We start from the raw sequence: 25,046 nt of genomic DNA, 5'->3' as shown, positions 1-25,046 counted from the left end.
GAAGACAATGAGTTCAGTTTCTTCTTTTTTTAACTTATCTAGTTTGCTTTTACATTTGATGCATTCCTGAATATATCCCTTCCTCTTCCCTTGAGCCATTCCTTGTAACAAGAATTTTAAAAAAAGAAACAGTAAAATATACCAATACATCATGAATATCCCTCAACCATAGTGCCCTTCATTTGCAAAGAAGGAAGGAAAATAGATTTACTCATCTCTTCTTTTGGACCAAATCTGGTCATTATAGTTATCCAGTATTTTTTTTTTTTTTTTTTGGTATTTAGGGTGTAATTTTCTGGCATTTAGTATCCTTTGGTTTATAAGCTTCTTGAGGGCAGGGACTATTTTTTTCCCTCTTTTAGGATCTTCAGAGTAAGCAGAGACCCTGTCATAGATCTATTTATCTATCTATCTATTTATCTATCTATCTATCTAGTCATATAGATAGATATAAATATAGATGATATAGATGTAGATAGATATAGATATAGTTATAGAGATAGAGAGATAGAGATAGAGATAGGGATAGAGATAGAGATAGAGATAGAGATAGAGATAGAGATAGAGATAGAGATAGATAGAGATAGAGATAGAGATAGGGATAGAGATAGAGATAGAGATAGAGATAGGGATAGAGATAGAGATAGAGATAGAGATAGAGATAGAGATAGAGATAGAGATAGAGATAGATAGAGATAGAGATAGAGATAGAGATAGAGATAGAAATAGAGATAGATTAGATACTGAATGTTTGTTGATTGATTTATTTTTGTCTTTCAATTTGCATCATTGTAATTATTGGGTGTTTTACTTTCTTATTTATACTTACCTCCCTCTGCATTAGTTTATATATATTCATTGTCCCTTCCAATATAGTTATACCAATTACATCCATACCCCACAATTTGTTTAGTTATTCAACAGTTGATGGGCATCCCAGGTCTTGGCTACCACAAAAAAGTGATTCTATGCATATTTTTGGTGTTTATAGGATGTTTCTTTCTCTCATTGACCTGGAGTCTATGCCTAGCCTGGGTCAAAGAGCATGGCTGTGGAATGGCTTACTCTTAAGGTGGGATCTTGGTGCTTTTGTCTTTATCCTTAGTCTCTCCAGGGAAGAATGAACACAGCTCAGTAACTCCCATATGATCTGTTTGTTACCCTAGTAGATTAGAGGGTAGTGGGAACTTTTCTGGAAGGTCTTATTTGGAGGAGAGATGAGAGTGCCATAGGAAGGGCACCTGGAAAGAATCCAAGGAGTCAGGAGAGAGAAGGCAGCAGAGAGCATCTGCAGACCTGGCCCCTGGCGCCATCTGACATGCCAGTCTTAGCCAGTCCTTAGAAACTACTGATGGGCACATCAGGGAAGGCAGGGAGCAGGCAGAATGGGGATTAAGATCTCTGATATCCAGCTTCTATTGCTTTGGTGACAAGACTAATGTAGGAGACAGAGTAAGTGGAGGAGAAGGATGGGAGGAAGGGCTCTGACATCATTACTCTGCATTAAGCATTGCCTTTTTCTTGGTGCTTCTCGTAAAACTGGAGAAGGGACACACTTGAAACTGATTCTCACTAACTTGTGAGAGATTTCCAGTTAAGTAAAATGCACATTTATCTCATGTTGACTATATGTTAGGTAGTCATTGTGCTAAGAACTGGGGCAAATAATCAAACAAGGGGGTATATGCATAGTGCCATCATTGGAGAAGTCCATGACATGAGCTACTGAGTCAAATCTGATCACACTGGGGGGGGGGGGGGGATGTGCTCTCTTCCTCCACCTGAAGACCCTGGGCATCAGTTGGGTGTTGGACACTCGGGAAGGTGAAAGTAGAGTAACTGAGATGTTGGGGAGAACCACTGGGTCAAAGGATCACATGTATAAAGTAGGAAGAGATTTCAGATGCTGGGTCCAACTTCTTTTATAGATAAGGAGCAAGACTCAGAGAAATAATTTCATTGGAACACAGAATCATTCATTTGGAGCTGGAAGGGAACTTAGAGGACATCTAGGCTCTTCTACCCCTATTTTACAGATGAGGAAACTGAGGCCAGAGAGAGGAAGTGATTTACTCAAAGTCACAGGGAGTAAGTAAGAGAGGCATCTGGCACATGATCTTGTTTTGTTTTGTTCTATGGCCAGTTCAATCTTGGTTCTTATCCCTAGTATAGAGGAATTCACTGAACCCCTCCTTCTCCTCACTTTCTCTCAACTCTACCCCCTCAATAGCTTAATGATGATAAAGTGCCCACATGAGAAGTCAGTTTCTGGAAGTGACTTCTTTTTTTTCCCCATTAAAGATTTTATTTATTTTTGGAAGTGACTTCTAAAGAATGAAACAGAATCATAAGATCACGGAATCAGAAGAGACTTCAGAAGCCAGCCTGTCTATCCAGTACTGAGTTCAAATCCTGCCTCTGACACTTACTACCTATGTGACCTGGGGCCAGCAATTTGACATTTCTGGGCCTCAGTTTTCTTATTTAGAAAACAAAGTGGGAGCAGCTAGGTGGCGCAGTGGATAGAGCACCGGCCTTGGAGTCAGGAGTACCTGGGTTCAAATCTGACCTCAGACACTTAATAATTACCTAGCTGTGTGATCTTGGGCAAACCACTTGACCCCACTGCCTTGAAAAATCTAAAAAAAAAAGAGAGAAAAAGAAAAAGAAAACAAAGGGGCCAGACTAGCCAGCCTCTGAGCTCCCTTCCACCTTCAGTCCTGTGGTTCTTTAAGAATCCTTAAGTTGGGGCAGCTAGGTGGTACAGTGGATAGAGCACCAGCCCTGGAGTCAGGAGTACCTGAGTTCAAATACAGCCTCAGACAAATCCGGCCTCAGACACTTAATAATTACCTAGTTGTGTGACCTTGGGCAAGTCACTTAACCCCATTGCCTAAAAAAAAAAACCAAAAAAAATTCTTAAGTTCATTTTCTCCTTCTATACCTTTGCAGACCTACCTCCCCCCTGTCCTGTCCTCCATCTCTTGGACTCCCTAACCCCATTCAAGACTTGACTCAGTGCTCCTTCTATAGAACACCTTTCTTTAGATTTCCAGGGCTTTGTACTTCCATACCCTATTGTCTCCTCACTCCCTTACTTTGAATGTACTTATTATATGTTTTATATTTTCTTATACATGTGCATAAGAAGCATGTATGTATCATCCAGGTGGAAAGGCTTTAGTGTCAGAGGACCTGGGCAATAGTATATTATATATAACATATTATATCATATTCTGTTTTTAATTTATATACTATATATATCATATTCCATCATTAATTTACATTATATATCACATATAATATATCATCCTGTTATTATTAACTCATATTATCATTTCTTTTAGATTCAATTTTCTCATCTTTAAAATGAAGGGATTGGACAGGATGATCTCTGAGGTCCAAGTATAATATTGTGTTGTTTTTCTCCAGCGGAATGCAAGTTTAGGGCAAAGGTTATTTCCTTGTTTTCTACTCCCCTTCCCCAGCTCCTAAACAGGTGTGCAGCACAGGGTAGCGACTTTAAAATGCTTGGGCACACCATCTTTGTTTGACCTGCACTGAAGGTGAAATTGCTGCTGCTTAAGGCAAGCCATTCCCCTCTGAAAAATGGATGGGAAACAACGGGAAGCCCCCAAAGTTGTAGGCATCCTAGATGTGCCCTGGCTGCCTTCACTAAGATCCAGATCCCAGCATCTAACTACCCCTGTACCTTTGGTCTGCCGGCAGGTTGGCGGGACGAAGACAGGTGTTGTGCGCTATGTTGGGGAGACTGACTTCGCCAAAGGGGAATGGTGTGGTGTGGAGCTGGACGAGCCCCTCGGGAAGAATGATGGGGCCGTGGCAGGTACCAGGTACATTTGAGTGCCAATGGGCAACTGACACTCCTTCACTCCTACCCACAGATGAGGGAGGAAAGAAGGAAACACCATAGGAGATGAAGACAGCACATCATAGATCTTATACTGTTCTCAGCAAGCTTGCAAATCATCCTGGAGGGACGGGACGGGAGCAGAGGGGGAAACCTAGGAAGTGAAGGGTTCTTTTTTTAATATTAATATTTTATTTTTTCCAACACACATGTAAAGACAATTTTTGTCATTTCTTTCTTTTTTTTTTAGTTTAGGTTGTTTTTTTTTGTTTTGTTTTGTTTTTTTTGCCAGGCAAATGGGGTTAAAGTGGCTTGCCCAAGGCCACACAGCTAGGTAATTATTAAGTGTCTGAGGTCGGATTTGAACTCAGGTACTCCTGACTCCAGGGCCGGTGCTCTATCCACTGCACCACCTAGCTACCCCATCATTTCTTTCTTTTTTTTATTAAAGATTTTATTTATTTTGAGTTTTACAATTTTCCCCCCATCTTACTTCCCACCCCCCCCCACAGAAAGCAATCTGTCAGTCTTTACTTTGTTTCCATGTTGTACATTGATCCAAGTTGAGTGTGTTGAGAGAGAAATCACATCCTTAAGGAAGAAACATAAAGTATAAGAGATAGCAAGATCAGACAATAAGATATCAGGTTTTTTTCCCCTAAATTAAAGGGAATAGTCTGTGAACTTTGTTCAAACTCCACAGTTCTTTCTCTGGATGCAGAGGGTATTCTCCATTGCAGACAGCCTCAAATTGTGCCTGATTGTTGCACTGATGGAATGAGCAAGTCCATCAAGGTTGAACATCACCCCCATGTTGCTGTTAGGGTGTACAGTGTTTTTCTGGTTCTGCTCATCTCACTCAGCATCAGTTCATGCAAATCCTTCCAGGCTTCCCTGAATTCCCATCCCTCCTGGTTTCTAATAGAACAGTAGTGTTCCATGACATACACAGACCACAGTTTGCTAAGCCATTCCCCAATTGAAGGACATTTACTGGATTTCCAATTCTTTGCCACCACAAACAGGGCTGCTATGAATATTTTTGTACAAGTGATGTTTTTAACCCTTTTTCATCATCTCTTCAGGGTATAGACCCAGTAGTGGTATTACTGAATCAAAGGGTATGCACATTTTTGTTTCCCTTTGGGCATAGTTCCAAATTTCTTTCCAGTTATTTCTTATAAAATTTTGTGTTCCAAATTTTCTCCCTTCTCTCATTCCCTCCCTCCCAAAGATGGCTAAGTAAGTTGAAATAGGTTAGATATGTGCAGTCACATAAAATATATTTTCATATTGGTCATGTTGTGAAGGAAAAAAAAACAGAACAAAAGAAAAAACCTGAAAAAAAATGAAGTGAAAATAGTGTGCTTTGATCTGCATTCAGAATACATCCATTCTTTCTTTGGATGTGGATAGCATTTTCATTTCATACCTTTTGGAATTGTCTTTGTTCAGCGTTATTACTTAGAAGAGCTAAGTCTATCAAACTGACTGTCTCACAATTTGCTATCACTATGTACAGTACTCTATGGGTTTTGCTCAGGAAGTGAAGGTTCTAGAAATGGCTGGAACATAAAGACAAAAGACATCAGCAAAACTGTTTTTTTTAAGGAAAAAAAAAGGGGGAAAGAAAGTGGAAGATTGAGGGAATAGAGGACAGCAGGTTCAATTAATAGATTCCTAAGACCACTTTTCAGGTGGCATGTGGACATTCCTTCTAACCATGGAAGGGATGTATAAGATGGGTATGGAAGTTCCTATCAGTTTTCAACTTCTGTGAATCAGTGACTCAAACTGTAGGACAACCCATTCATAAGTCAATAGTTAGAACCCCCTAAGTTTCTGTCTGGGTGTTAAGTATTGTATGAGAGACAAGACAAGGAGGAAGATTCGAGCTCTGTCTTAGGGAATATCGCCAGCTAGATTGGCCAGATGAGATTCCCATCAATGAATCTGTTAGGAGATCACAGAATTGAAGAATGAGAAAGAATCTCAGTGGCCAGCCAATTACATCTTGTAGCCATAAAAAATTCTCATTATAATCTGCTCACCAGTTGTCATCATCTAGCCCTTGCTTGAAGACTACCAAGGACAGGGACTCATTTCCTGAGGCGGCTTTCACTGTTAGCAAGTTTTTGTGACAATCTAGCCTCACTTCCCAGGCCCATTGACAAGCCAGAACCGGGCTGATCCCACAAACAAGAAGTCAGATATCTTATCTGGCTGCTTCGGTCTAGATTGTGTGCTGTGAACAGATTAAATACTAGAAAGGAGAGGTTCCTGGAGTAGAGAAGGCTGCAGGGAAGAGGTGGAGCCCAAGTGGGCCTTTAATTGAGAAAGACAAGGGAGAGTGGACTGGATCATGGTGGGCCGGGGGAGGCATGGGGCAGCATCAGGAAGGAAGGGAATTTAGGGGATGGTTTTAGAAAGAGAAGAATTAGAAATTTCTCTTCCTGTCTTTATGATGTGCCTTCTTCCCTACCTACCGTTCCACTGACTTCCACAGGCCAGATTTTGGGACTAGGCAGTCTCCCTCCCCAATTTCTTCCATGGATTCCTAGAGCCCAGAATTTTATTCCTATGGGCAGCAGATGAAAAGTAAGGCCTTAAAGGTTGGAAGGGATTTGGGAAAACTGGGGTACTATTGCAGTGTTGGTAGAATTGTGAACAGATCCAGCCATTTTGGAGAGTAATTAAGACCTATACCCAAAGGGCAATAAAACTGTGCATACCATATGATTCAGCAATACCACCATTCGGTCTGTATCCCAAAGAGATCATATAAAATAGGAAAATACCCATATGTACAAAAACATTCAGAGCAGCTCTTTTTGTGTAAAGAATTGGAAACTGAGGGGATACTCATCAATAGCGGAATGGCTACACTATGTAATGGAATACTATTGTACTGTAAGAAATGATGAACAGGCAGATTTCAGAAAAACCTGGAAAAGACTTAAATGAATTGATGCTGAGTGAAGAGAGCAGAACCAGGAGAACACGGTGCACAGCAACACCAACCCTGAGCAATGATCAACTATGATAGACTTAGCTCTTTTCATCAGTACAGAGATCAAAGATAACTCTCAAAGACTTGCGATGGAGAATGCCATCCACACCCAGGGAAAGAATTATGGTGTCTGAATGCAGATCAAAGCAGACTATTTTCACTTTTTTCACTTTTTTTTACTCATGGTTTTCTCCTTTTGTTCTTAGTCTTCTTTTATAACATGACTAAATAGAAATATGTTTTACATGATTATGCATATATAATCTATGTCATATTGCCTGTTGTCTTGGGGAGGTGAGAAGAAAGGGAGGGAGGGAGAAAAATTTGGAACTCAAAATTTTACAAATATGAATATCGAAAACTATCTTTGCATGTCATTGGACCAAAAAGAAAATTTATTATTAAGATTAATATTTTTAAAAAGTGAGGTCTTTGTAGGTGAAAGGACAGGGACAGTCCCTTGGACCTTGGATACAGTATTACCTCCATGGCAACCTGGGGGGCCAGGACAAATGTTAGGCATGCTTCTGAGAGGGAAGATAATTCAGAGGGGATGCCCAACATTGCCCTCCCCTCTATTTCAGAGGCCCTTTAGGCAAAGTGATACAGTGGAGGAATCACAAGTTATAGAGACAGAGAATCTGAACTCATATTCCATTTTGATCCTCATAGCCTGTGTGACCCTGGCAAATTGTTTTCCCTGTGGACCTTAGTTTCCTCATCTGTAAAATAAAGGGGTTGGGTTAGATGCCCTTGGAGATCTCCCTCACCTCTAGGTCTAGAATCCCACAGACCTCCCATGCCTTTCACATCTGCAGAAAACACTGCATCAGCAATTGGGCTCATTTTAGTCCTCTTGCATGGGTTTTGGTCTGCACTGGAGTATAGTGTGATTAGTAGCCTGCATGGTCAGGGAATCGCTACAGGATGGTTGCTTATTGCTGTCATCATGTGATCTTTATTTTAGGACTCTGTCCAAGATATTGATGTGCCCCCCCCGCCCCCTTAGCCTAGGCAGGGAAAGATGGCAATGGACGGAGACCATGTCCTAGCCTCAGGTGTTCAATCCCGTAATTCCCATGTGTTTCTCTTGCCTTCTCCAGGTACTTCCAGTGTCCTCCCAAATTTGGCCTCTTTGCTCCCATCCACAAAGTCATCAGGATCGGCTTTCCATCCACCAGTCCAGCCAAGGCCAAGAAGAGCAAGAGGATGGCCATGGGCGTCTCGGCTTTGACCCACAGTCCCAGCAGTTCCTCCATCAGCTCAGTCAGTTCTGTGGCCTCCTCTGTTGGGGGCCGGCCCAGCCGCAGCGGACTGGTAAGGGCAGTGTGCAATGGAGAGAAAGGGCAGAAAGCTATTGAGATGAAAAACTACTTGGGTGCTAGCCTTGACTGTGCCCCCTAAGTGGTGAGATGACTTTGGATCAAGTACTCCATCTTTCCAGACTTTAGGTTTGCCTCCATCCTTAAAATGAGGTAATTAGATTAGATGGCCTCTGTCATCCTTTCCAGATATAGATCTATGATAAAAACACGTTTTCTGTGGTCCTAGCAAGGGCCTGGAATAGATGTTCTCTCTCTAAAGTAGAATTTTTAACTCAATAGCTGTGATTAGGCTTTTGTTTTTGTTCTTAACATTTGATAACTGTATATCAATATAAACTGGTTTCCTTGGAAATCGCATGCATTTCATTTTTTGCCTTTAAAACCATTATACTAAAACCTAAAAAAAGGGGGGGGGGGTGGCTGGGTGGCCTAGTGGATAAAGCACCAGCCTTGGAGTCAGGAGTACCTGGGTTCAAATCCGGTCTCAGACACTTAATAATGACCTAGCTGTGTGGCCTTGGGCAAGCCACTTAACCCCATTTGCCTTGCAAAAAAACCTAAAAAAAAACCCCATTAGACTAAGAAGTCTTTATCCATAGCCCCAAAAGCAAACAAACAGTTAAACACTCCTGTTCTAAGTTCTAAGCAGGAGACAGTGTGGCAATAGTGGAAAGACCTCTGTACCTAGAGATAGAATAACTGGGATGTGAATCCTTCCTCACACTTAGTAGCCGAGTGCCACTTGACAAGTCCTTTAAGCTCTCTGGGCTTCAGTTCTCTGATCTCTAAAATGAGGGAATTGGACTGGCCGGTCTCTGAGGTCCTTTTCATCCCAACGTCAGCGATTCTATGATGTTGTCACTTCCTGGGACTCAGTGTACAGTCATCTGTAAAGGTCACTTCCAGCTCTAAATCTATGATCCTATGAACCTTTCCTGATGCCTTTGTCTCTTCTTTTTCTCCAATCTTTCCCGGACTTCCCCAGTTGACGGAGACATCCTCCCGCTATGCCCGCAAGATCTCAGGCACCACGGCTCTACAGGAGGCTCTCAAGGAAAAGCAGCAACACATTGAGCAGCTACTGGCTGAGCGAGACCTGGAGCGGGCTGAGGTAGCCAAGGCTACAAGCCACATCTGTGAGGTAGAGAAGGAGATTGCCATTCTGAAGGCTCAACATGAGCAGGTGAGAAGGGGCCGCGGAACCAGGGTTGGCCTAGTCAAGGGACTGAGCGTGGCCTAGCTGAGGGATTGAGCACAGGAGTGGCCTAATTGGGAGATTGAATATAAAGGTAGCTTAGTTGGGAAACTGAGCAGAAGGGTGGCCCGGCTGGGGAATGGAGCACAGGAATGACTAACTGGGGAAATGAGTTTTTTAAAAAGTGAGATCTTTGTAGGTGGAAAGACAGGGACAGTCCCTTGGACCTAGTTAGACCTAGGCGACTGAACACAAGGTCCACCTATCTGGGGGATCGAACGTAAAGGCAACCTAACTGGGGAATTGAGCACAGAATGGTCTAACTGGAAGACTGTGCAAAGGGGCAGCCTAGCTGAGGCTAATCAGTAGCAGGATGGCATCATTGTTGGATCTCAGCGGGCTGACACTCCAAAATGCCAATCCTAATAACTTAGAATATTTATGTCTACCTCCTAGTCATAGAACAGGAACCCTTCAAAAATATCACCTTCTGAGCCATTCCCAGAAATGACTGATCCCTATTTCCCTGAGCTACTTTGAGAGAGATAGGTAGGAAACAAACCAGGATTTATGCCCTTGGGTTAACTTGACAACATCAGAGAGAATTTGCAGTTCAAACTCAATGGGTTTAAAACCCAACTCTATTACTTATTCACTGTGTGACCTAAAGTATATTTTTGCACCTTTCTAGGTTTCCCTTTTCTCACCTATTTAATAAAAGACTTAGATTAGATGACCTAAGGTCCCTTCCAGCCAGGGGACATTGGAAAGTATTAGAAGTTTATTGGAGTCAAGTCTGATGAGAATGAATTGGGTTATTGATCTTGGTGATCCTCACCCCATTTAGAGTTCAATAAATGGAATCATGATGGCATACTGGATAGCATATCATATTTGTAATCTGGAGATACCTGAGTTCTAATCTTGCATCTGTTTTAGCCTCAGTTTTTCTCATCTGTGAAATGAAGATAATAATATTTAATGCTTCTTGTATCTTCCTCATAGGATTATTGTGAGGCTAAATGAGCTCATGTACATAAAGTGCTCTGCAAACTTTAAAGGATTGTAGGATTGGTAGTTATTAAGTATTAAGACTGATTTTCTGGGGTGGCTAGGTGGCACAGTGGATAGAGCTCCAGCCCTGGAGTCAGGAGGACCTGAGTTCAAATCCAGCCTCAGACACAATAATGACCTGGCTGTGTGGCCTTGGGCAAGTCACTTAACCCCATTGCCTTGCAAAAACCTAAAAAAAAAAAAAAGACTGATTTTCCTGCATAACAAGCCAATGGCCTAGAGGTCAATTCCAAAAGAGTAATTGCTGATACCTTGTGTATGCAAGCATTTATTAGGGGCCTACTGTGTGCTAAGTACTGGAATTGGAGGAATAAGTGGATAGCATCCCTAGATAACTACTTTAGAGAGCATAAGGCCCATGTGGATGGGTGAGCTCTGGAGCTTTGGTTAGGAAATGCTTATTCCTTGAATTGAAGACCAAGTCAGTGTCCAGGGTGAGCCAAGACCTTCATGGTCCTTACTTTTCTTTGTTAAGCTGGAAAGGGGAGCATAGGACCCAAGTCAGGTAGCTTTCGCTATTGTTGTTAGCATTACGTAATATGTTATCATCATAATTTCATAGATCTAATAAGCAGTCACGGAACATATGAACATATCACTCTATGATTGCCAAAGCACTTTCCTGTAAAATGGGTCATGTAATTTTGATCCTCTCTTTTTAACAGAGCAGGAAACTGAGGTTCAGAGATGTTATGTGAGTTCTTCCAGGTCATACTGCTAACAAGTGACAGATCTGCTAGTTTAGGAAGGTTAGATCCCAAAGCTAATAAGTGACTGGGCTTAGAATCCTGCCAATTTTTACACACACACACAAACACACACACATACATACATGTACATGTTGTATTTGTATGTGTGTGCATTTTATTAACACATGTATGCATGCACATGTATATTCTGCCTGTACGATATGTGTGAATATATACTCTATATGATGTGCATATATACTATATACTATATAGATTATTTATATATATCTATATATACACAACCAAACATATCCTAACTAAATATTCATGTATACACATATCTGTGCGTCTGAAAAGCTAGCTGCAGCTATTAATGCTATAGATAGGTATAGATATAGATATAAGTGATCTAAGTCAGTATGGATGGAGGTATACAGATGATAGGGCTCTAACTACCTACACTAGAGACGGAGACACATCCACATCCATTCACAAGTAATATACACGGATGTGGACGTATTGTGTTTTATACATGTAGTGTCTCATAGATGTTGAGATACCCCACTTCTATCCCTAAACCTTTTTTATTTTCTGGAACCAATGCTGGTCAAGTGATGACAGTTTCTGATACCTGCCCCCCATCAAGTTCAGAGTGACTTGACTTTTGGGACTGGGCGACAATACCAGAAGCTGGGCAGATTCAGGGTCCCTGATACCAGATCTTCTATTTTTCCTGATTCCCTGTTTCTCTGTGAGCTCTACCAGGTCCATGATCTCTGTCTCTTCCTCCTCCTCCTCTCCATTCACCGTAGGAGTGGGTTTGGAGGTCTCCAAGGTCCCTTCTATCTCTGCATTGGTGACCTTTCCATTCTCCAAACTCTTTTTTTTTTTTTTAGGATTTTGCAAGGCGAATGGGGTTAAGTGGCTTGCCCAAGGCCACACAGCTAGGTCATTATCAAGTGTCTGAGGCTGGATTTGACCTCAGGTCCTCCTGACTCCAGGGCCGGTGCTCTATCCACTGCACCATCTAGCTGCCCCCATTCTCCAAACTCTTAGAGAGAGAGCCAGAGAAAATGCAGTTCTGCTTGGCATGACTTCTAAGCCTCATCCTTGTCCTTTCTCCCCGAGACTTTCTTGAGCTGGGGCTACGGCCCCACACTTTCCCTGCGTCACACTTACTGATCCACACCCTATCATACTAGTGTCCAATTCTCTCCCTTGTAAGATAGGAAACCAGATGGTGCCTCCACTCCACCCACCCTGGCTCAAGCATCCTTTGCTATGCAGACCAGCTAATTTGATCGTCCATCCAATGGATCCATTGTGCTATTCCAGAGAGCGGGGTCTAGGCCCAACCGTTTCCCTCCCAATACATTTTTCTTCTCCAAATCCAAAGTACATTAACCCAAAGAAATAATTCTCTAGTTGTGGAAATAGCAGACATGAGAGGAGATATTTTTTCTCCAGAGGGTGAGGTGAAGGTGGCGGAGAGGAAGGATGCAAGTTTTGTAGAATCTGTCAGCTTTGGAGCACATAGGCAGCTGCTTATTTCACCTATATGGAGGGCGTCCTCAGTTCCCCCAACTTCAGCCCTACTCACATTTATAGTCTGTGTCTAAGCCCTTGCTGGTGAAGATCCTGGGATAGTAAAGATTTGGGGGAAGCTCATGACCAATTTCCCCAGACACTTACCGCTCTTCCCACACTCCCCCTGGGGTCCCCATCCTAAGAACATGGGGTTAGTTTAGTGGAAAGAGGCTGACCCTGTCTTGGGCCTTCCTTGGGACTCAGTATGTTTCAGAAGCGGAATCCAGCCTCCAGCGGGCCCGGGCACTGGTGGAAACTGTGCAGAAGGAGAAGATGGAATTACTGAACCAACTGGAAGAAGAAAAGAGGTAGGAAGGCACGACGAGGCAGGTGGGGACCCAAGGGACAGGGAGGTCTTCCTCCCAGGAATAAGAGCTTTGAATTGGGGGTGGGGAAGGAAAGGGACACCGGTGTGTAATCCAGAGGAAATCATAGAAGCAATGGAACAAATTCTGGGAGGCAAGAGTCTTGGGTTCAAATCCTACCTTCGATTCTTATTACCAGCATGAGCCAGTTCCCTGGGCTTCAGTTTGCTTCTTTATAAATAAGGGGGTTAAATGCAATGACTTCTGAGTTCCCTTCCAACTATAGGTATAGAATCTTATTATTCTACATCCAAAGGACACTAGAAATTATCTTTTCTTGTTTTGTTTTGTTTTTGTTTTAGGTTTTTGCAAGGCAAATGGGGTTCAGTGGCTTGCCCAAGGCCGCACAGCTAGGTCATTATTAAGTGTCTGAGGTCACATTTGAACTCAGGTCCTCCTGACTCCAGGGTCGGTGCTCTTATCCACTGCGCCACCTAACTGCCCCTGACACTAGAGATTATCTCGTACATCCTACAGCAGGAGCTAGAATGTCCTCTATGACACCCTTGGCAGGAAATCCTCCAGCCTCTGAATACTTCCATGGACAGGGAGCTTACTCCCTCAGAAGCTATCCAACCTGTCATTGGACAAACCTGGTCTAGCTGAGGTCTCTTCTTTCAAATTTGGTGACTCTGTGACTCTCTGCTTTTATGACTTAGGAAAAGTGACTAAAACTCTGCCTCAGTTTCCTTCTCTAGAAAAAAGTTATGGGAATAGGAGTGGCTAGGTGGCGCAGTGGATAAGAGCACCGACCCTGGAGTCAGGAGGACCTGAGTTCAAATCCAGCCTCAGACACTTAATAATGACCTAGCTGTGTGGCCTTGGGCAAGCCACTGAACCCCATAGCCTTGCAAAAAAATAAAGTGGGGGGAAAACACAAAAACTTCAAGACTGAATAGGGTTGGGGCAATTAGGTGGTGCAATGGATAGAGCACTGGCCCTGGAGTCAGGAGGACCTGAATTCAAATCTGGTCTCCAACACTTCATAATTACCTAGCTGTGTAGCCTTGGGCAAGCCACTTAACCCCATTGCCTTGCAAAAAGATTTGATCTGCATACCACTTTTTAGAAAGAAAAGGGTTGAACTGGATGAAGTCCAGAGTGGGGCTGTCTGTATAGGAAAGGGTTTGGGTCCCAGGTCATATTAGGCCTCAGAGGAAGAATTGTCTGGGGATGTTTAGGCTTAAGAAGAGAAAGATTTAGGGAGAGCACAATAGTTATCTTTAGATATTTACCCTCCTGCCACATACAAGAGGGACTGAATTTGTCTTGTTTAACTACAAAAGGTGGAATCAGGAGCAATAAGCAGAAGTGGAAGAGAGACCACTTTAGACTGAGTACCAGGAAGCTGTCCCAAAGAGGCATGGGCAGGCTGCCTCAGAAAGTAGTGAGCTCTTCATCTCTAGAAGTATCCAAGCAAAGACCTCAAGGTCACTTGTCAGGGACATTGTAGAGGAATTCTTATCCAGGTACAGGCTCTGCATGATAATCCCTTCCGCCTCTAGACCTGTGAGCCAGTAGTCCTTCTCTGGGACTCAGTTTCCTCAGTTGAAATACAATATTTATATAGCACTTTAAGTTTTTTTGGAGGACTTCACAGCTATGGTCTCATTCGATCCTCATAATAATCCCCAGAGGTCATTACTATTCCTATTTTACAGATGAGAAAACAGAGGTTTTTGGTTGAGAGAGCGATCAGAGCTGGTGTCTCCTTCCTCCCAGTCCAGATTCGGAGGCTCCCTGTGAATTTCGTGGACCTCAGGGGTTCTCCCAACCTCCTCTTCTTTTCCACCCCACACTCCCACGCCTCCATCCTCCCCACCATCTTCTATTGCATGTGATGCACTCCAGAAAGCAGCCCTGCCCCCTTCCCCAAGATAATGGTGTGAATCTCTGAGCATGAGGCTGCTTGCAAGAGCTGATGCTTGTAAGTGGTGACAGCAGCGTGGGCCGCCAAGCCCGCTGTTACCGTCTGCTCCAGCACAGGAGGACAGTTTATTTTTATCTGCCAGTGCTGAGTTGTCCAGACCTCCACATCTGGCTGCTGGGGCGGCTCTCCCACCCAAATGAACTGTTCCAAAGCAGCTGTCACCCATTAGCATGGACCTCGGGGTGGTGAGGTCATGCAGAGACCCAGGCAGGCAAGAAGGAATGGACCCTACATAATAATCAACTTCCTCTTTTAAGGATCCTATTGATTTCTCTCTAATAGACCCCAGAATGGAGAGGGGAGTGGTCTGTCTCCCCTGACCACACTACCCTCCCCTTCCTCCATCCTTTGCACCCCACACCCAGTCCCTCCATCCCTTGTACCCCACCTTCCCATCCCTACATCCCAACCACCCTACCATCCCATCCCATCCCTTGTATCCCCCCTTTATTGCATGTGATGCACCTGTAGGCAAACAGGGTCTCACAAGATCCAGATGTGAATGTTGACAGATTTCTGTTGGTCCTGTTTATCATAGGATCATGAATTTAGAGTTGGAAGAGAAACCAGGGGCCATTAGTCCAGTCCCCTCCTTTTACAGATGTGGAAACTGAGGCAGAGGAAAGGAAAGTGAGTCAGCCTAGGTAATGCAAGTAGTGACAGAGGCTAATTTGGAATCCAGATCCTCTGACTTCAAATCCAGAGCTCTTGTCATTGAACTGAGCTGCTTTCAAGTACATAGTCGTGGAGAGATTTGCCCTTTCCTGTCCCTGACCTCTTCAATGTGTGACCTTCCTCACCTCTGCAATGAAAAAGGATGACTAGCTCTTCGATCCCTCCCAGCCCTCAGTCTTTGAACCTTTCCTGGGCCTCAGTTTCTTCCATCTGCAAAAGAGGATTGGACAAGATAGACTTTGAAGCCTCTTTCAGTTCAAAGTCTTCTCCTATGAGTATAGACTTCTGAGTCTTTTCTCTGGAACTCAACTTGCTCATTTTTAATTATAAACAAATTTATAAATAAAAAAAGGAGAAAAAGAATAGCAGTGGGGCGGCCAGGTGGTACAGTAGATAGAGTACCAGCCCTGGAGTCAGGAGTACCTGAGTTCAAATCTGGCCTCAGACACTTAATAATTACCTAGCTGTGTGGCCCTGGGTAAGCCACTTAACCCCAATGCCTTGCAAAAACTAAAAAAAATAAAATAAAATAGCAGTTAACTTTCATATAATACAAAGCACATTACCCCCATTTTAGAGATTAAAAAACTGAGGCAGAGAGCAGCTCAGTGACTTGCTCAGGTTCACACAGTTGGATTAAAGCTGGATTAACATAGGATCCTAGATCAGCTGGAGGTGACTTTGGAGGCCATTTGGTCCAACCTCTCTGATTTTGTAGATGAGGAAATTGAGATCCAAGGACATGAAATGGTTTTTCCAGAGTGGAGCAGGTAATGAGCATTGGAAGTAGGATTTGATTGGGATGCTCCAGAACCAGGTCTTGTTCCACTACCTCCTTAGACCTCCTGACTACAAGCCCAGCTCTCCAGACACCGGGAGGCCTAATTGCTTCATGGAGGTCTTGGTCAATAGCTAGATTATCTCAAAGGTCTCTTCCAGCTGTGATTTCTGTTGTTTAAGAGTTGGAAGAAACCTCAACAGCCACTTGGCTCTCCTTTCTCTGAAGGAAGTCTGGCAAGAACTCGGTCCTTTACTCGTTCCACCAGGGACAGACAGCATTTTCTATCTCTGTCAAGGTCCCCAAATCAAGTGAGCCATAGCAGGTAGCCACCATGGACTTTGCCTAAACTGTTCCATTTGTGCCAAATTTGAAGACCTTCCAAAGAGCTAAAGTGGAAGAGGAAGAGAATGGTTTAGGAAGGAGTTTACCTTGCTGGAAAGAGAGGAAGGCTGATTTCAGAAGGAGCTGGCATCTGGCTCCTGGGGGCTCTGAGGCTTATTGGGCCCTGTCCCCTTCTGGAAGATGTTAATGTGAAAAGAAGAGCCACTTTCATGATCAACCCAGAATGCATTTTTCAGAAGAGCTTCCCTCTATAAAAATAAACCCTGAGTTCATGTTACTGATTAGGGTAGACCCCATTCTTTAGGAGTGAATCAAGTTTTCTCTGGCTACCCTGCAAAGGAGGAAATTTTTGGTTTCAGGGCACCCATGAACCCAGTAGCTTCCCCAAGAGTAGGACTTGACCCCCATCTCTTTTTGTATTCTCAGCACCTAGTACACCCCCTTATACCAACTTAATGTGCTTAATAATGAATTGAAATAATCAAAGTCATACGACTGTGCTGTGGGGAAATAATACCTGGTCTCTCTTACCCATGGTTCTCTGAAGCTTTGCATGAGGACACCATAATGGTCAGAATTATGAGATGGTTTTTATCTTTTCATCCCTTTATCCACAGGAAAGTCGAAGACCTCCAATTTCGTGTTGAAGAAGAATCCATCACCAAAGGGGATCTTGAGGTAAGGGTCTAAAGTCTGCTATCCTTTGTCCTGGAACATCTGGCTTGTGGGGAGATGGGGAGATGGACTGTTGGGTGGTGTGGGGACTCTGGGGTTGAGCAGTACCCCTGGGAACCCCTCATTTCCTTTTCAGCATCAAATGTATAAAATGGGAAAGACAGTGGCATTTTTAAATCTTCAGGAGGGGCAGTATGAGGGAAGGGCCTGGGGAGGGCTTAGGATATAAGGAGCTTAGCACATGGTAGGGGCTTAATAAATATTTGTTAAATGACCAACGGACCACCTCTGATCTGGAATCTCCAAGGTAAAATCCAAGATGTGTTGATACGGCTCATTTGTGTTGTAGTAGAAGTATTCAATTTTGAGCCCAAGGTCCTGGGTTCAGATCTACTCCTTGCATCCCTTGGGATCTGGGGTAAGACATTTAATTTCCTTGAGCCTCAGCTTTTTCTTCCCCCCACACCCCTCGAAGAGGAAAGGAGAGAGCCACCCTTTGCCACAAAGCAACTGATGGGATTTTGGAAAAGTTTCCTCCCCTTTCTCTGCCTCAGGTCCTTCATTTGTAAAATTGTTTATCTATGTCACCAGTTCCAAAAACAATCTGATTCTCTTCTGTTTCTCCCCAAATTTAGTCATACTGAATGAAGCACATTTTCTTTAGACAGCGCCTCCAAAACTTTCCTCTGAAGCCTTTAGAACCCCTTAGATTTTTGTTAGAATATGGAGTGGAGACATTTGGGAATTGAGAACTGAGAGCCATAGACCTATTTTTAGAACAAGAAGAGACCTTTGAGATTGTTTCACCAAACCTTACTTCATTTTCAAAGGAGGAAAGACAATTTGAGAGAGAGAAAGGGACTTGCCTGAGGTCTCATGGAGAGTTAGGAGCACAGTTCAGTTGGAAACCCAGGTCTCTTAACTCCTGAATTCACTGTGTTTTCTTCACCACATCCCTGGATTTACAAACTGTCCCAATCTGCCTCCTTGCCTCAGTGGGGTGACAGAGGAAGTTAAGGGATTAGCAAGAACTTTTTTCTTCAAGAAGGATTGGAGGGCGGCTAGGTGGCGCAGTGGATAAAGCACCTGCCCTGGAGTCAGGAGTACCTGGGTTCAAATCCGGTCTGAGACACTTAATAATTACCTAGCTGTGTGGCCTTGGGCAAGCCACGTAAACCCATTGCCTTGCAAAAACCTAAAAAAAAAAAGGATTGGAGGAATTTAGTGAGTATGAAAGAACAGTCGCCCTGCTGAGGAATCACCGCAGAAGAAGGATCCATGAGAGGCTAAGAACTGGGGTTTTGTAAATATGGCAAATAAAGCAAATTGCAGATGTAGGGAAGGAGCTTATACTGTTGTATAAGGTGCAGATACTTAACTGATAGCCCTAACTATCTTGCGCTGGAGGAGAATCACAGCATGAGATGAAGAAAAGACCATTAAAGTATTTGAAGGACTCTAATGGAGGGAGGGATTGGCCTTGTTCTCCTTGGCTCCAGTGGACAAAACCAGGAGCTATGAGGGAAACTGGCCAAGAGACGAATTTAGACTCAAAGTCAGCAACAACTTCCTGATTGTGAGAGCTGTCCAAAGAGGAACGGGCTGCCTAGGGAGGCAGTGAGATCTCCTCCTTGGATGTCCTTACACCGAGGTTGGATCGACCCTTGTTGGAAATGTGGCAGTAGAGGTCCCTGTCTTATATGAGTTGGATGAGATGGCGACAAAGATCACCTCAAGCTCTTGGATTCTGGAACTCTCTGTTGTTCAGTTGTTTCAGTCATATCTGATTCTTTGCAACCCCTTTTGGGGTTTTCTGGGCCATGACACATTTATTGTGAGGAAACTGAAGCAAACAGGAGTGAGAGACTTGCCCAGGGTCACACATCTAGGTTAGAGTTGAATTCAGGAAGATGAGTCTTCCTGACTCCATGCTTGACGTTTTATACGCTTTAGGGCCACCTAGCTTCCCTGTATAGATACTTAATAAATTATGGAGACTCCAGATTTAATGAAATATTGAGTAATTGATTGCTTTTTTCCTGAGCCCTCCTGAATTTACTCAACTGGAAATACTGGGATTGCAGAATGTAGGGCTGGTCCCAAACCTTAGAGGTTTGACTCTATCAGCATCTTACCAAAAAACAAAAAACAAAAACCTCAGAACAATTCCCAAAGTCATACAGCCAATAAGTGGCAAAGCAGGAATTCAACCCAGGTCTTCTGCCTCTCCCTCCTGTGTTCTTGGGTCACATGTAGGGTATCTCTCAATCCCAGCCAGTGCGGAAAGTTTCTAACCATGATTCTCAGTTTCCTGAATTTTTATTCAGGAGGCCTATGTGACTCGGGAGCAACCGGAGATTCTGGCAAGGTTTGGTGCTTTGCTGGGGGGGTTGGGGGTGACTTAAATCTCCTAAGCCTTATTCCTTGGAATCAGTTTCATCTGTCAGGACTGTGTCCAGTTCAGTGTGTCAGAGGTTTGGCATCCCTTGACCTGGCATTCCCCTAAGGTTTTCTAGCTGGGCCTTGCTGGGAATTTTTGAGTCCTTAAGTCTGACACATTCATCCATCTGTAATAATGAGCTAGCTGCCTGGACCTGCCTAGGGGAGTGGGGGAGAGGGGAAGACAGAAGGGACTTTTAATCCTGACTCCTGCATATCAAGGGATGTGATTTATGGGAGAGGGTTGGGAATTTTATTTTTTCACTTTGGAGAGCTGTTGTTTTATAAATGGGATCAAGTGACCTGGGTTCATAAGCCCTTCCTCAGATGCTTTATAGCTCTGTGATGATAGACTTGTCCATTTCTCCTCCTGTAAGCCTCAGTTTCCTCATCTGTAAAATAGGGATAATAATCCATATCCTATCTGCCTCACAGAGCTGGTATGAGGAAAGCATTGGGCATACTTTCCAAGGCCATAGAAAAGCTGGGGAAGTTATCAGTACAGGCCTGGTGATGACCAGTACATCTGCCACCTGATGACTAGCCAACTCGGCTAACTTTGGAGAGGCTCGTCACCAGGTTGGCTACAGGGTGAGGTGTTTTTCAGCTACAATAACTCAGTCAACCAACAAAGATTTATTAAGCACCTACTAAGTGCTAGACATTGTGCTAAGAAGTTGAGTTGCAAGTTCAAAGAAGGAAATAATAATCCCCAAAGAGTTTACATTCTAATGGAGAAGACAAAAAAATGAACAAATACAAATACAAATATATGTATGGATGCACCCAATATAATATATAGATATATTCAAGTATATGTGTATATATGTGTCATATTTCTATGTATGTGTATGACACATGTGCCCATAAATGTGTATATGAAGGAGAATCAGGAAAGACTTCATGTCAAAGATAGTGCTTGGGTCACTTCTTAAAGACAAGGATTCTTTGAAGCAGAGTACATTCCAAAAGACACAGCCAATAGAAAGCACAGAGATGGTCATCTAGACGTTCATTCCCCCTTCTGTGAGCCTCAGTTTCTTCATCTGTAAAATGGGAATAATAACCCTCATCATGATTGAGGAACAGAGAGAACGCCATTTTGTCTATTTGGCAGAGTGTATTGTGGAAAGGGTGTTGTCCAATGAAGCTTGAAAGGTAGGACTTTCTCTCTGAGGTAACAAGAAGTCACTGGAGTTGATTCAATAGCAGTGACATGACTGGATCTCCACCAAAGTAACATTTCTTTGACAACAGTGTTTAGGATGGACTGCAGTGGCAAGAGAAAGTTGAAACTGGGAGACGCATTAGAAAGGTACTGCAGTAATCGAAGAGAGATGATGAGGACCTGAATTAAGATGGTAACTTGTCTGAATGGAAAGGAGGGACCATGAATGAATGAATGAATAAGAAAAAGCATTTTTAAGTATTCATTCTTTGTTTGGCATTGTGCTGAGATGAAAGCAAGATGTGCAAGGAGATGGAAGATGAGACAGGCTAGGAAGCATGACCTGAAGTAAACTAGATGTATCCCCACTGACAAAATCATGAAGTGAGTTTTCAACTCAAAAAAGTAATTGATTTGTAGGGGAGGAGTTGATGGGAGGAGGAAGGGTAGTTGACACCATATGGATTTCAGACTTTGCCAATCATTTCCTCTCTAGCTGCCTGAGGATGGTTTCTATGGAGATAGTGGATGTCTTAATAGGGAGCAATGCGGACCAGAGAGCTCTCTGACCACATGTGTCTGCATTCATGGAATGAGTTTTGTGAAAATAGGATCCCTGGTTGTAGGGAACTAAAGCTTAAGAGTTTAGGGGCCTCCAGATAGAAGAGAACCTTGAAATCCCATCTTGATTGATTTTTTTTAATTCAGCTGAATAAAAAGGAGTGGGGGGTAGGACTCTCTTTTCTCTGTTTATAGAGGGATGTAGCAGGGGAAAAGTCAGTCAAATGTCAGACCATTTATGGCATCTTTACTTGGTGCTGGGAGCTGTAGGTGATTATAATTAATGATAATTATTGACATTTGAAGGCCATTTTTACATACATTATCTCATTTTGGGGCTTAAAGCAACCTTCTGAGATAAGGCTGTCTTTATTCTCATTTTCCAGATTAGGAAGCTAAGGCCCAGGGACTTGATCAGACTCACAGAACTGATAGATTCAGAGCTGGGAGGGACCTTGAATGGTCATCTAGTCCATCTCCTCATTTTATGTATGTGAAAACTAAGGCTCAGAGAAGTTATGAGATTTGCCAAGGAGCACACAGATAGTATGGAAGGGCCAAAATTTGAACTTGGATTTTTAAGTTGCTTTGAATCTAGTTCCAATTTATTTTGCACCTCTGTGTCCCATTAGGTTTTTTGTTTGTTTGTTTGTTTTTAGTTTTTTTTGCAAGGTAAATGGGGTTAAGTGGCTTGCCCAAGGCCACACAGCTAGGTAATTAAAAAATGTCTGAGAACGGATTTGAACCCAGGTACTCCTGACTCCAAGGCCGGTGCTTTATCCACTGTGCTACCTGGCCACCCCTCACATTAGGTTTTGAACTAGTTCCAACAATCTCTATAAAAGTTATAGATCGGGGCGGCTAGGTGGCACAGTGGATAAAGCACCGGCCTTGGAGTCAGGAGTACCTGGGTTCAAATCCGTTCTCAGACACTTAATAATTACCTAGCTGTGTGGCCTTGGGCAAGCCACTTAACCCCATTTGCCTTGCAAAAACCTAAAAAAAATTTATAGATCAAAACCAAAAGAAATGTCAAGAGTCCATCAAGTCCAGCCCTCTTATTTGAAAAATGAGAAAACTTGAGACCAAGATAGGTAAAATTACTTGCTTCTGTTTACAAAGCTAGAGTCAGAAGCAGATTTTGAGCCAAGTCTTCCTGATTTCACATCTAGAACTCTGTAGATCCTAGGCCTGGAACTGGAAGGAACCTTAGTATTCTTGAGTATAGGATGGCTTGCAGTGGCAAGAGAAATCGGAGGCTAGGAGACCCATTAGAAGGATACTACAATAATCTAGGAGAGATGATGAGGACCTGAATTAAGATGGTAACTTGTCTAAATGGATAGAAGCATGGAGGGACCATGAATACTTGGGTCTTCATGCTTGCATGAATGAATGAATGTAAAAAGCATTTCCTCCAAATGAAGAAACTGAGGCTCAGGGATGCCAAGTGACTTGACCCAAGGTCCCAAAGGTAATCAGCATCAGAGTTAGAATCAGTATCCAGGTGCATTGACCAAAAAGGCCATGTTGTTTTCTACTGTTCACTCTACTCACACACACTAATGCATGTCAAACACTGTGGAAAGATGATGATAATGATGATGATAAGTAATATAATTTGTTGGGAAGAGTCTTGGCCTTAGAACTAAAAGAACTTGGATTTGAATCTTAACTTTCCCTGTGTGACTATCAGAAAATCATCAACCCTTTCGACACCTGTTTCCACATCTGTGAGGAAAGCCACTTTGCAAACTTTAAATAGCTACAAAAATGTAAACTATGATTATTATCCTCCAAAGCTATACAAGACACACTTCACTCCTTCCTAGAATTCTCAGTCTATCTGGAAAATGAGACATGCATGATGGAAGTGCATTAGGGACACCCAGCCAGAGCTCTATTCCAGGACAGCCGAGGCGAAGGCTTTCATGAAGGCTGTGTTCAGCCCAGAATTTTCCAGGCAAGAGTTTCAGGCACTATCCATGGTACCACTTAAGTTGCTTCTTGCTTCTAATAGTCTCTTTTCTTCCCCTTCTTGATGTCAGTGAGTCAACAGGTACTTATTAAGCACATTGTATGCCTGAGTTTACTAACCTCTGTGACCCTGGACAAGTCACTTCACCCTGTTTGCCTCAGTTTCCTCATCTGTAAAATGAGCTAGAGAAGGAAATGGCAAACTAACCTAGCTTCTTCTCCAAAAACACCCCAAATGGGGTCACAAAAAGTAGGCCATGACTGAAACAACTGAACAGTAACAACAAATGTGTGGGCACCATATCACAACAGGCCATTGTTGTCCATTCATCCTGATTTTCCTAGGGTAGCCCTGATGGTGTTTGCATGATGGGAAGAATAAGGAAGGGCACAGCATCCAAATTTCTTTAGCCTCTCTGTCTCTTCCTCCTCCTCCTTCAGTGGCCCAGACTCTTCTTCACGTTTCTGTTCCAACCCCGCTGTTTGACCTTGAGTCAGTTCCCAGATGGGCTTCGCTTTGCCCATCTGTTGTGTGAGATTCAGATGACAGATCTCACCCAGCAAGAAGATCTGGCTTAATTAATGTTTGAGGAGGGCTATGTGATCATTGGCTTAAAGCCAGGCTTCTCTATCTCTTTTTCTCCCTTTTCTTTGTTCTGGTTACCTGGGAGATTTGATAGTATTGAATTCTCTCTTCAGAGGGGAGTAGCACTCACCGAATTCTAAAGCAGGTGAAGTCACAGGTGGTAGATACCCACCGGAGCCGACCAAGATGTTGGGAGTGATGGCGCAGAGGGATAGTTACAATCTAAGTGGCTAACTAGCCACTTCAGAGAAGGACCCTTTTGATCCAGAAATATAAGATGAAATGCTCCCTCCCCAATATTACAAGATGGTCACGTTCTCAAGAAGCAGCATGAAATGGACTGGGAGGAAAAAAGACAGAGAGAAAGAGAAGGAAAGGAGGGAGGGAAGGGGAGAGAGAAAGAAGAAAGAGGAGAGAGAGAGAGAGAGAGAGAGAGAGAGAGAGAGAGAGAGAGAGAGAGAGAGAGAAGAGAGAGAGAGAGAGAGAGAGAGAGAGAGAGAGAGAGAGAGAGAGAGAGAGAGAGAGAGAGAGAGAGAGAGAGAGAGAGAGAGAGAGAGAGGAGAGAGAGAGAGAGAGAGAGAGAGAGATGGAGGAAGGGAGGAAGAGACAGAGTGCTGACCTAGGAGGAGTCAGCCTTGCTTAGGTTCAAGTGTCTCTGTGACCCTGGGCAAGTCTTTTAGCCACTAGACAATTCTCTCAGACTATTAGGTTACAAAAAAGGTACCAATTTGTATTAATAAAGGGATTTTTCCTCATCTGGAATTTCCCTATACAAATAAAATCTCAAGTCTAGTTT

At 43.2% G+C, this 25,046-nt stretch overlaps 1 protein-coding gene across 3 annotated transcripts in view; it reads left to right on the top strand.

Moving 5' to 3' along the window:
• Positions 1-25,046, top strand: part of CLIP2 (CAP-Gly domain containing linker protein 2) — a 123,933-nt gene that overhangs the window by 68,294 nt on the left and 30,593 nt on the right. For all 3 annotated transcript variants that reach the window (XM_074189377.1, XM_074189376.1, XM_074189375.1), the window contains exons 4-8: positions 3,730-3,854; positions 7,985-8,198; positions 9,192-9,389; positions 12,956-13,059; positions 17,462-17,522. In XM_074189377.1, the coding sequence (XP_074045478.1) occupies positions 3,730-3,854; positions 7,985-8,198; positions 9,192-9,389; positions 12,956-13,059; positions 17,462-17,522 (702 nt within the window). The remainder of the gene's footprint in view (positions 1-3,729; positions 3,855-7,984; positions 8,199-9,191; positions 9,390-12,955; positions 13,060-17,461; positions 17,523-25,046) is intronic.

The sequence above is a fragment of the Macrotis lagotis genome, chromosome 5 (assembly GCF_037893015.1).
Source record: "Macrotis lagotis isolate mMagLag1 chromosome 5, bilby.v1.9.chrom.fasta, whole genome shotgun sequence".
Taxonomy (NCBI): domain Eukaryota; kingdom Metazoa; phylum Chordata; class Mammalia; order Peramelemorphia; family Peramelidae; genus Macrotis; species Macrotis lagotis.
The sequence above is the reverse complement of the archived record's forward strand: the minus strand, read 5'-3'. Positions and strand labels throughout refer to the sequence as shown.